A 12,305-nucleotide genomic window follows, 5' to 3' on the forward strand; every position below is an offset into this window, starting at 1 on the left:
ACAGGGAGAGGCTGAACAGGCTGGGGCTGTTTTCCCTGGAGCGTCGGAGGCTGAGGGGTGACCTTATAGAGGTTTACAAAATCATGAGGGACATGGATAGGGTAAACAGGCAAAATGTTTTCCCTGGGGTGGTGGATTCCAGAACTAGAGGGCATAGGTTTAGGGTGAGAGGGGAAAGATATAAAAGAGATCTAAGGGGCAACGTTTTCACGCAGAGGGTGGTACGTGTATGGAATGAGCTGCCAGAGGAAGTGGTGGAGGCTGGTACAATTGCAACATTTTAGAGGAATTTGGATGGGTATACGAATAGGAAGGATTTGGAGGGATATGGGCCGGGTGCTGGCAGGTGGGACTAGATTGGGTTGGGATATCTGGTCAGTATGGACGGGTTGGACCGAAGGGTCTGTTTCCATGTAGTACATCTCTATGACTACGTCCACACCAACCCTCCGAAGAGTAACCCACCCAGACCCCTTCCCCATCTCTACTATCCTATTTTTACCCTTGACTAATGCACAGACCCCATCCCCTACTCTACATTTACCCTTGAATAATGCACCTAACCTACACATCCCTGAACAGTATGGGTAATTTAGCACATTCAATTCACCTGACCTGCACATCTTTGGATTGTGGGTGGAAACCAGAGCACCTAGAGGAAAATGACGAAGACATGGGGAGAATGTGCAAACTCCACACTGACAGTTGTCTGAGGCTGGAATTGAACCCAGGACCCTGGTACTGTGAGGCAGCAGTGCTAACCACTGAGCCACCTGCCACCCCTGGTTAAACCCAATTCTAACCTATTTGCTAATTCGAGAAGTAGATCCTTCCTCTGTCTTTCCACACTTTCTTCGTAAATTTGGGAAGCATCTTCAAACCTCAGAACCTCTTTAGCAACATTAAGAGCTATTTCCTTCACTCTTAACTTAACCAACTACTAGTAACCAAAATTAAACAAATTTACTCACCTAAGTTTTATTGAAAGATCTAGGACACTAATCGCCAAGTGTTTAAATCTGCTGGGATCTTCCATCCTCCAAATCCAGAATGATGAGCCCCCAAACTGTTACAATGCAGAGGTCGAACCCCTCTGTTAATTAAAACCAAATTCCCAGAAAAGCTCACCTCACCTAATAATCTGTTAAAAAGTGTGACAGAGAACTCCTAATTTCCAGTAAAAAAAAATTATTTTCTTAACTCTAATAGTGAATACTAAACAATAACTATGAACAAATCCAAGCCCCCCTTTGTTCTTAACTGCTTACTATCTGACCCCAACTCTATTAATAAAATGCTGTTCCAATGACACACTTATTAAACATTACATTAACTTAATCACAAGACCACACAGTCTTTGTCTTCTCTGTGGTCTTCAATCTTCTGTCTGATCTCCCTGGGTCATCTTCCTTCTTTTACTTGCAAGTATGTTTTACATGAGTAGGTACCTTTGATATAGTGTGTTTTCTAATTTTCTTTGAGAGCAAGAATTTAGATTGGCAGTTGGCTCTCTGGCAGTTGCTCGGCTGAACGATGGCAGTTGCTCTCTAATTTTCAAAATGCCCACTTTTTTATACCCACCAACATCGTACCATCTCATTGGTCCGACGCTATCAAAACAATAAATTAAAACACGTTTGGGTTTTAGTATCCTGAGCATAATTTTAATTCAAATTTAACCAATTAGTTTTTGTCAAAACAACAACCAAAATTCAGGTATCCATTTAACAGCGAATTGTTACATGTATCTATTTTGGAACAACATATCTCCCAGCCTTTCCATTCGAGTAGCTGAGCCTGCACTTTGTGTTTACTTCAAATTTAGAAAACACTTTCTATTTTAAAGTGAACATACATGCTTCCGACTTGGTAACAATGGAGAATTTGCTAATGGGCAGGAAACAGCGAGTGGGAATAAGGATGATGGTTGATGAACTGAAGATGACCTGACCTGATGACCTGGGGTTCCACAGAGATCAGTGATGGTACCACAACTGTTGACAAAGTATATTAATAGGCGAGGGAAGGAAGTGAACTGTAGCCACATTTTCGGATGACATAAACATAGGAAGAAAGTCAGGTTGTGAGAAAGCTGCAAACACAGAGAAAAATAGATTGCTGGTGAAACTCAGCAAATCTGTCAGCATCTGTGGGAAGAAAGCAACTGTTTTAAGTCTATTGATTTTTCATCAAAACTCTGTTGAGTGAGCTAGGGAATGAAGTGGAACTGGGGGGAAAGGACAGCTCTGAAACAACGTGAGGTGATACTGATGGAAACAGAAGTTCACAGTGTGCATATAGCGCATATAGAGCTGAGTGTGGATTCAGGATGTGGCAAGAACAGTTGTCTGAGGAACACTGTACATTACAGGGATATCTGTGATCTTGGGTGTATTTGAAACACAAAGGATGAGACTTCAGTTGGAATCTGAGTTCTGATAAAGAAAGACCAGACTCGAAACGCTAAGTCAGCTTCCTTCCCACAGATGCTGCTAGACCTGCTCAGTTTCGCCAGCAATTTCTGTTTTCTATTTTGGAATCGCATTTGTTTGTTTGTTTACAGACAGATATTGATAGGTTTAGTAAGTGGACAAATCTTGGCAAATGGAGTATAATGTGGGGAAATGTGAAGTTGTTCATTTTGGAAAGGAGAATAAAAGAGACAGATTATTATTTAAATGGAGAAAAACTACAGACAGCAGCATCATAGGATTTTGGGGTACTTGTACATGAGCACAGCTAATAAATAGGTGTAGCAGGTAACTAGGAAGACTACTAGAATGTTGACGCGTATTTCAAGGGAATTGGAGGATAAGAGTAGGGAAGCTATACTGCAACTGTACAAGGTGTGGTGAGACCACATCTGGAGAACTGTGAACAGTTTTGGTCCCCTTATTTAAGGAAGTATACCATTTCACTGAAGTAGAGAGAAGGTTCACTTGGATGATTCCTGGCATGGAGAGGTTATTTTATGAGCAAAGGCCACACGTGTTGGGATTCTACTCTTTGAAGTTTAGAAGAATGAGAGGTTATCTTATTGAAACACAGAGGATTCTAAAGGGCTTGTCAGGATAAATGCTGTGAAGATGCCTCTCCTCATGGGAGACTCTAGGACCAGAGGGCATAGTCTTAGAATAAAGAGCTGCCAATTTAAGACTGAGAAAAGGAGGAATTTCTTCACTCAGAGAATTGAGAGACTTTGAAATTTTTTGCCACAGAGAGTTGTGGGGGCGGAGTCCTTTTATATTTTTAAAGTTAGATAGAGTCTTGGTAAGTAGGGGAATAAAAGATTACAGGGAAAATGCAGGAAAGTAGATGTGAGGAATGTTGTATCAGCAATGTTCCAACTGAATGGTGGAGCAGGCTTGAGGCCTGAAAAGCCAACTCCTGTCTCTATTCCTGACAGTCTTAAGGTCTCAAACTCCTTCAAATGTCACAAAATTCTGTCACAGCCACTTGACACAGTATGAGTGCATGCATCAAAGACTGTGTTACAATAAAGCATGGGTCTTGAAGGGAATAATAGAAAGTAACAATCTGGTATAATGCCTTTCCTCCATGTTTTTCAAACCATTTCAAACAAATGGGTGACTGTAAAACATGAGGTAAGGTTGCATTCAGTAGGAAGACAATCATAAATCAAAGCAGTATTGTACAAATGTTTACTTAGAAGGAAAGAAAACTGTAATTATGCCCAGAGAGAAGTCATCTTCATAATTTCTTTTTAAATCTACTCACATTAAGTTTTGGATTGGTTAGGCAGTTTAAAATTAATGTTTTGTTAGTAAAAAATAAAGCCATTACCAAACACATTAATGTATTAAAAGAATGACGAAGCAATTATCCAGTGGAACTCTCCTTTAATTAGACAAATATGGATAAAAGCATAATAAATACCTGAGTCAAATGATGGTTCAGAAGTAAATTAACAGTTAAAATCATTATCAATAAAACTGTAACATAAACTGACACACAGACCACCCCGCCCCCAAAAAAAGGACAGTAACGTATAATCTGATAGCTGACCTCTACATCAATACAATAGTGACATGTAAACTCACTTCAAGAGGACAATAACAGAGAAACTAACAGGTAAAGTTCCCATCAATAGGGTAATAACAAGTAAACCTGCAGGAAATTACCTATCAATGGAACAGTAACAAGTAAACCTATCAATAAACACTCACCAATAAAACAGAAGCAGATCAAAACAACATCAATGTTCCCATTGATGATTTCCCAGGTTTTAAACTTCCATGGAAAAAGTGTACAACACGCACTATTTGAAGAAAGGCCGGGGAAAATGTTGCCAGAAGTAGAATATGAATAGCTCAACTTGTGACTGAGATAATCTAAGTCAGGCATTGTATCAGCTGAAGTCTTTGAATGTATTGTTAACCTCAACATCAAACCATAACTGTTTCCCCAGTCATCAAAACAGTAGCTTTTTGTTAATTTCAAAAATATACTTTATTCATAAAATATTTTGATGATCTGTACAATTGGTCATGCCATACATACGTATACATTCCATCTCTTTGCATACAGGGATCGAGTAATCATTCATATATACAGGTCTGTATGTTTACCGTATATCCATATATTTAGCTGAGGCGTCAGCGGAGCCTACTTACTGCGTGGGCCCCCTGTTCTTTGGCAGGCAGGCGTTACATTGTGGTCTTTCCCCACCGCGGCTTGGCGGCAGCTGCCCCAAGCTTCAGCGCGCCCTCAACACATAGTCCTGGACCTTGAAATGTGCCAGTCCGCAACACTCAGTCAGGGTCAGCTCCTTCAGCTGGAAGATCAACAGGTTTTGGACAGACCAAAGAGCGTCTTTCACCGAGTTGATGATCCTCCAGGCGCAGTTGATGTTCGTCTCGGTGTGCGTTCCGGAGAACAGACCATAGAGCACGGAGTCCCGCATCACGGAGCTGCTCGGGACGAACCTCGACAGACACGTCCTCATCCTTGGAGAACCTTTTTTTAATTTCAAAATATACTTTATTCATAAAATATTTTAATGATCTATACAATTGGTCATGCCATACGTACGTATACATTCTATTTCTTTGCACACAGAGATCGGAATTAATCATTTGTATATACAGGTCTGTACGTTTACCATCCATATATCCATATGTTTAGCGGAGGTGTCAGCGGAGCCCACTTACTGCGTGAGCCCCCTGTTCTTTTTTGGCAGGCAGACGTAACATGGTGGTCTTTCCCCACCGCGCCTTGGCGGCAGCTGCCCCAAGCTTCAGCGCGTCCCTCAACACGTAGTCCTGGACCTTGGAATGTGCCAGTCTGCAACATTCAGGCGGGGTCAGCTCCTTCAGCTGGAAGGTCAACAGGTTTCGGACAGACCAAAGAGCGTCTTTCACCAAGTTGATGATCCTCCAGGCACAGTTGATGTTTGTCTCGGTGTGCGTCCCGAGGAACAGACCGTAGAGCACGGAGTCCCGCGTCACGGCGCTGCTCAGGACGAACCTTGACAAACACCACTGCATTCAACTCCAGACTTCTTCTGCGTAAGCACATTCCACAAGGAGTGTGTGACAGTCTCGTCCTCTCCGCAGCGGCTTCGAGGGCAGCGTGCGGTGCGGCAGAGAGTCCGGGCGTGCATAAAGGATCTCACAGACAGAGCCCTTCTCACCACCAGCCAAGCCATGTCTTGGTGCTTGTTGGAAAGTTCTGGCGATGAGGCATTCTGCCAAATGACTTTGACAGTCTGCTCAGGGAACCGCTCGATAGGATCCACCCTCTCCTTTTCCCGAAGGGTCTCAAGGACTCTACGTGCTGACCACTTCCTGATGGACTTGTGGTCAACGGTGTTTTTCTTCACAAATTTCTCCACGAAGGACAGGTAATACGGAATGGTCCAATTACTTGGAGTGTTCCGCGGCAGTGAGGCCAGGCCCATCCTTCGCAACACCAGGGACAGGTAAAACCTCAGTACGTAGTGACACTTTGTGTTTGCGTACCGGGGATCCACACACAGCTTGATGCAGCCACACACAAAGGTGGCCATTAGGGTGAGGGTAGCATTGGGTGTGTTTTTTCCCCCCATTGCCCAGATCTTTGTACATTGAGTCCCTTCAGACCCTGGCCATTTTTAGTCTCCATACAAAATGGAAGACGGCCCGGGTGACTGCGATGGCACAGGTTCTGGGAATAGGCCAGACCTGTACCACATATAACAACACTGACAGTGCCTCACACCTGATAACCAGGTTTTTACCCGCGATGGAGAGCGACCGTAGCTTCCAGCTGCCCAGTTTCTGCCTCACATTCTTGATATGCTCCCCCCAAGACTTGGCGCATACCCCAGCCCCTCTGAACCAAATACCCAGCACCTTCAGGTGGTCAGTCATGATGGTGAAGGGGATGGAGGATCGGTCGGCCCAGTTCCCAAAGAGCATGGCCTTGCTCTTGCCTCGGTTTACCTTGGCCCCCAAGGCCTGTTTGAACTGGTCACATATGCACAACAGTCTGTGCACGGACAGCGGATCAGAGCAGAAAACGGCAACACCATCCATGTACTGGGAGGCCGTAACCTGCAGCCAGGAATAGTCACCCCTCTCAGGCTCGCATCCTTCCTGTTGGACTCGGCAAATGGCTCTATGCAGCACACAGACAAGGCAGGAGAGAGAGGGCAGCCCGGTCTGACTCCAGATCTGACTGGGAAGCTATCTGATTCCCACCCATTGATTGAGACTGCACTGACAATGTTGGTGAAGAGCAGTCTGACCCAATTGCAGATTCCCTCCCCAAAGTCCATTTTGGAGAGAACATCTCTCATATACGTAAGTGATATCCTGTCAAAAGCTTTCTCCTGGTCCAGGCTGATGAGGCAGGTGTCTAGCTGCCTGTCCTGCACGTAGGCGATCATATCCCTGAGGAGTGCGAGACTCTCAGCGATCTTCCTGCCCGGTACAGCATAGGTTTGGTCAGGGTGAATCACCGACCCCAGAGCAGACCTGACCCAGTTGGCGATGACTTTTGCCAAGATTTTGTAATCCACATTCAATAGTGATATTGGTCTCCAATTTCTGATTTCCTCCCTCTCCCCCTTCCGCTTGTAGATGAGGGTGATGATGCCTTTCCTCATGGATTCACTCATGGTACCTGCCAGAAGCATACTGACATACAGCTCCAGCAGGTCCTGGCCAATCAAGTCCCACAGAGCAGAATAGAGCTCAACCGGTAAGCCGTCGCTTCCGGGAGTTTTATTCTTTTCGAAGGACTCGATGGCCTTGGCCAGCTCATCCAGACATGTGGCTGGTCCAGCCTCTCCCGTGTTCTGTTGTCTAAGACCTCTGTGATAGAGGACAGGAACGACAGGGTTGGCTTCGAGTCATACAGACTGGCATAGAAGGACTTGCTGATCCTCATGACGTCAGCCTGAGATGACGTTACGGAGCCATCTTCTTCCTTCAGGCTGCTGAGCATGATCTCTCTTTGTGCACTTTCTGGAAGAAGAAATTGAGCAAGTCTCGTCCTGCTCCACAGAGCGGACCCCAGACCGGAATATTATCTTGCAGGCCTCGGAGGCAAAGAGCGAGGCTTGCTGGCCCTTGACCTCCTGGAGGTTCTCCATGACATCGACCCCCATTGTTTGCAGCAGGAGTAGGTTCTGCATACTTTCCTGGAGTTGGGACAGTTTTCCCAACCTCTCTCTCGCCTCCTGAACACCTTTGAGGATGAAGAACCTCTTGATGTTCCCTTTTACTGTTTCCCACCAGTCCGCTGGGGACTCAAAGAGGGGCTTCACAGTTCTCCGTCCTGCGTAGTCCCTCTTGAGCTCCTCAATGTTTCCCGGGCTCAACAGCTTGGTGTTCAGCTTCCACGTTCCCTTACCAGCCCGCTGCTCATCCTGTAGGTGACAGTCGGCCAGCAGGAGGCAGTGGTCAGAAAAGAACACTGGCTTGACGTCAGTGGATCTGACCGAGAACGTTCGGGACACAAACAGGTAATCTATCCTTGAGCGGATAGACCCGTCTGCCCGTGACCAGGTGTATCTACGCTGCGCTCCGTCTGCAGGGGTGAAGACGTCGTGCAGCTTGGCATCTTTGACCGTTTCCATCAGGACTCTGGACATGGTGTCCAGCTTACTGTCCCTGCCGCCGGATCGTCCATCTGCATCAATGATACAGTTGAAGTCTCCGGCCAGAATGACCAGCCTGGACATAGCCAGCAACAGTGGAAGCTGCTGCAGGACGGCCAACCGTTCACTCTTACCCATTGGGGTGTACACATTAATCAGTCTCAGGGGAGCGTACATGACATCAGTGAGGAGGAGGCGCCGCCCATCATCTCCTTAACCACATCAAAACAGTAGCAGGTAAACTGTGAGGTAGACTCGGCATCAACAGGGCAGTAAGCAATTCTGCTTACAGGAAAGGTGGTACATAAAAGTTGCCATTAATGTGATGGTAACTGGTAAACTGATATGGAAACTCATCCCCATCAGTGGAACATTTACAATAAACACCCCTCAATAGGATGTCAACAGGTTAACTGACAGGTAAATTCCCTAACCATTGGATAACAACAGATAAACTCACCAGTAAACTCCATGTAAATAAGCAAGTTACAGCAAAACTGATAGGGACATTCCCCTCCATTGGACAGAAAAGGTAAACCCACAAGTAAACTCCCATCAGTAGGACATTAATAGGTACGCTTTTATCAATAAGGCAGTTATAGGTGAACTCACCATCAGTAGGACAGTTACATGTAAACACCCCCAGCAATAGATAAGTTACAGATAAATAATTCCTCAGTCAGACAGTTACAGGTGAACTCCCAGTGGAACATTTACAGGTAAACTTCCCGTCAATTGGGCATTAACAGATAAATTAACCATCAGTGGGACAGTTACAAGTAAACTTACCATCAAAGGGTTAGTAACTGGTGAACCCTCATCAGTGAAACAGCTATAGGTGAACTCTCCATCAGTCACACAGTTACAAGTAAACTCACCATCAATCGGACAGTAACAGGTAAATTCACCATTAGTGGAACTGTTACAGGTGAAGTACCCATCAGTGATACAGTTATAGATGAACCCCATCAGTTGGTTATTTACAGGTGAACTCCTCATCAGTGGCAGTGTTACTGTTAAATTCCACATCAGGGGACAGTTTCAGCTAAACTCACCATCACTAGGGCAGTTACAGATAAAGTCATCAGTTGGACAGTCACAGCTGGACTACCCACATTTAGGACAGTTTAAGTGAACTCCCATCAGTTGGACAATACAGAAACACTGCCATTAGAGTTATAAGAGATGTAAAGCACAGAAAACCAATTCTTCAGTCCAACTCATCCATGCGGACCAGATATCTTAACCAAATCTAGTCCTATTTGTCAGCATTTCACCCATATCCTTTTAAATTCATATACCCATTCAGATGCTTTTTAAATGTTGTAATTGTACCAGCCTCTACCACTTCCTCTGGCAGGTCATTCCATACATAACCTCTGCGTGAAAAAGCTGCCCCTTAGGTCTCTTTTAAATCTTTCCCCCCTCACCTTAAACTTACTCCCTCTTGTTTTGATCTCCCCCATCCCAGCAAAAACACCTTGTCTATTTACCCTGTCCATGCCCCTTGTGGTTTTGTAAACCTCTATGAGGTTACCCCTCAGCCTCTGAAATTCTGGGGAAAATAGCCCCAGCCTGTTCAGCCTCTCCTTATAGCCCAAGCCCTCCAACCCTGGCAACATCTTTGCAAACCCTTTCTGAACCCTTTCAAGTTTCACAACATCCTTCCTATAGGAAGGAGACCAGATTTGCACACAAGTATTCTAAAATTGGACTAATCTATGTCCTATACTGCTGCAACATGCCCTCCCAATTCCTATTCTCAAAGATCTGACCAATAAAGGAAAACATACTAAACACCTTCTTCACTAAGCGAATGCGAGGACTGCAGATGTTGGAGAAGAGAGTCAAGAGGGTGATGCTTGAAAAGCATACAGGTGAGGTAGCATCCGAGGAGCAGGAGAATCGACATTTTGGGCAAAAGCTCTTCATCAGGAATGAGGCTGTGAGCCGAGGGGGTAGAGAGATATATGGGGGGGGGGGGGGAGACAGGGGAGAAGGTAGGTCGGAGAGGAGGGTGGAGCAGATAGGTGGGAAGGAAGATAGAAGGTTGGAACTGGGATAGGGTGAGGGGAAGGGAAATTGGGTAACTAGTGAAATTCACATTGATCCCGTCTGGTTGGAGGTCCCAAGGCGAAAGATGAGGCTTTCTTCCTCCAGAGGTCAGGTGGTGAGGGAGTGGCAATGGAGGAGGCCCAGGACTCGCACGTCCTTGGCGGAATGGGAGGGGGAGTTGAAGGGTTTGGCCATGGGGCGGTGGGGTTGGTTGATACGGGTGTCCCTGAGATGTTCTCTGAAGTGCTCTGCAAGTAGGCATCCTGTCCTCCCCAATGTAGAGGAGACCACATCGGGAGCAAGGGACACAGTAACTGACATGTGTGGAAGTGCAGGAAAAGCTCTGATGGATGTGCAAGGCTCCTTTGGAGTATTAGACAAAGGTTAGGGGGGAGGTGTGGGCACAAGTTTTGCAATTCCTGTACTGGCAGAGTAAGGTGTCAGGAAGGAAGGGTGAGTTGGGGTGGGGGCATGGACCTAACAAGGGAATTGCAGAGGGAATGGTCTTTACAGAAAGCAGATAGGGGTGGGGAGGGAAATATATCTCTGGTAGTGAGGTCCATTTGTAGGTAGCGGAAATGGTGGAGGATGATTTGATGTACGGAGGTTGGTGGAGTGGTACCCCACCTTCTTCACTATCCTATCTACCAGCATTCTAAAGTCATTTTATTCAGCAACACTTCACAGGACCTTACCATTAAGTGCATAAGTCCTACCCTCATTTGCCTTTCCAAAATGCAGCAAGTCACATTTATCTAAATTAAACTCCCCTCATTAGTGGGACAATTACAGGTAAAATCACATCAGTTGGACAGTTACAGGTAAACTCACCCTCAGTTGGACATTTTCAGGCAACCTCACCACCAAGGCGTGAGTTAGAGGAAACCCCGCCCCTTTCCGTTTGGCAGTTGCCGCCCGTCGTGCGCGCGCCCCTCGACGTCCCGTTGTGACTTGCGCCGCGGTGACGTAGTTGACTGCGCGCACCGCCGTTCCCAGTGTGGGCGGCTGGCCTCGGGCTGCGTTGTCCAGTGGAGCGGAGCCCGGGATCATGAAGGAGGCGGAAGGTCTGCGGCAGCGCCGGCCACAGCAGCCGCAGGTCGTTTCTGATGAATCGCGGGACGCTGAGACCAAGCATGTGAGGTAGCGGCTGAGTAAGGGATATTGGGGGATGTCGTGGCGGTGGCGGTGGCGGTCATATAACAACCCTTTGACAGTAACCTTGCTAACTGGGTTCCTTAATGTAATAGACTGGGTTTGCCCCTTCTTTAGAGGTCAATATTAACAGAATGGGAGATAAGATTTAGTCCGCTGTTCCAACATTCTACAAGATCATGGCTGATGTGGTTATCTTCCATCCCTCACTTTCTTGTCTGCCCGCCACTGTCTGCATTGAGTAAATTAATAAACGCAGACTTCAAAGCTTTCTGGGGAGATAATTTGACATAATAACAAGGCCCTGGTAGAAAAGAAATCTGTCTCTAAATGAACACCTTTTATGAAACTGTGATCCTTATATTTCTCTCTCTCTTTCTCACATAATGATTCCTTGATGAAGGGCTTATGTTTGAAATGTTGATTCTCCTGCTCCTGGGATGCTGCCTGACCTGCTCTGCTTTCCCAGCACCACACTCTCCACCTGCACAATATATGACATGGTTGTGGTACTTTCCCAACAAAGTCACCTCAGGATTTTGTGTATTTCAAAAGATCACCTGTCATATTTTTACAACTCCAGTAGGTAAAGACACCTCCATCCCTGACATGGGAGTGTTTGATGGGGATAATGTAGTTGGAATGTTTACTCGATCTAACCCTATGCTGTATCTGTTTAATAGGGACAGTATAGTTTGTTATGTTCTGCTTAGGGTAAATGGAGCTTTGCTATTAGTCTGAAAGAGTGGGAATAGAAATGTGACTAAATGTATTGAGGGTATGTGGTTTATATGGTTTACAAGGATTTCGCTAAGGCCTTTGACAAACTCCCATGTGGAAGGCTGGTCCCAAAGGTAAGAAGCCATGGCATCCAAAGTAAGTTGGCAAACTGGATCCAAATTTGGCTTGGAAATAGGAGGTAAAGGTTGATGTTGGAGGATTGCTTTTGTGATTGGAAGTCTGTGAGCAGTGGTATACCACAGAGATCACTGCT

General features: G+C 45.7%; 1 protein-coding gene across 1 annotated transcript in view; it reads left to right on the forward strand.

Moving 5' to 3' along the window:
• The first annotated feature begins 11,115 nt into the window (after positions 1–11,115).
• The window catches only part of LOC122553021 (adipocyte plasma membrane associated protein), a 42,832-nt gene continuing 41,642 nt past the window's right edge, over positions 11,116–12,305 (forward strand). The window contains exon 1 of the mRNA XM_043696435.1: positions 11,116–11,299. Coding sequence (XP_043552370.1) covers positions 11,208–11,299 — 92 coding nt within the window. The 5' untranslated portion in view covers positions 11,116–11,207. The remainder of the gene's footprint in view (positions 11,300–12,305) is intronic.

Source organism: Chiloscyllium plagiosum, chromosome 9, assembly GCF_004010195.1.
Source record: "Chiloscyllium plagiosum isolate BGI_BamShark_2017 chromosome 9, ASM401019v2, whole genome shotgun sequence".
Classification (NCBI taxonomy): Eukaryota; Metazoa; Chordata; class Chondrichthyes; order Orectolobiformes; family Hemiscylliidae; genus Chiloscyllium; species Chiloscyllium plagiosum.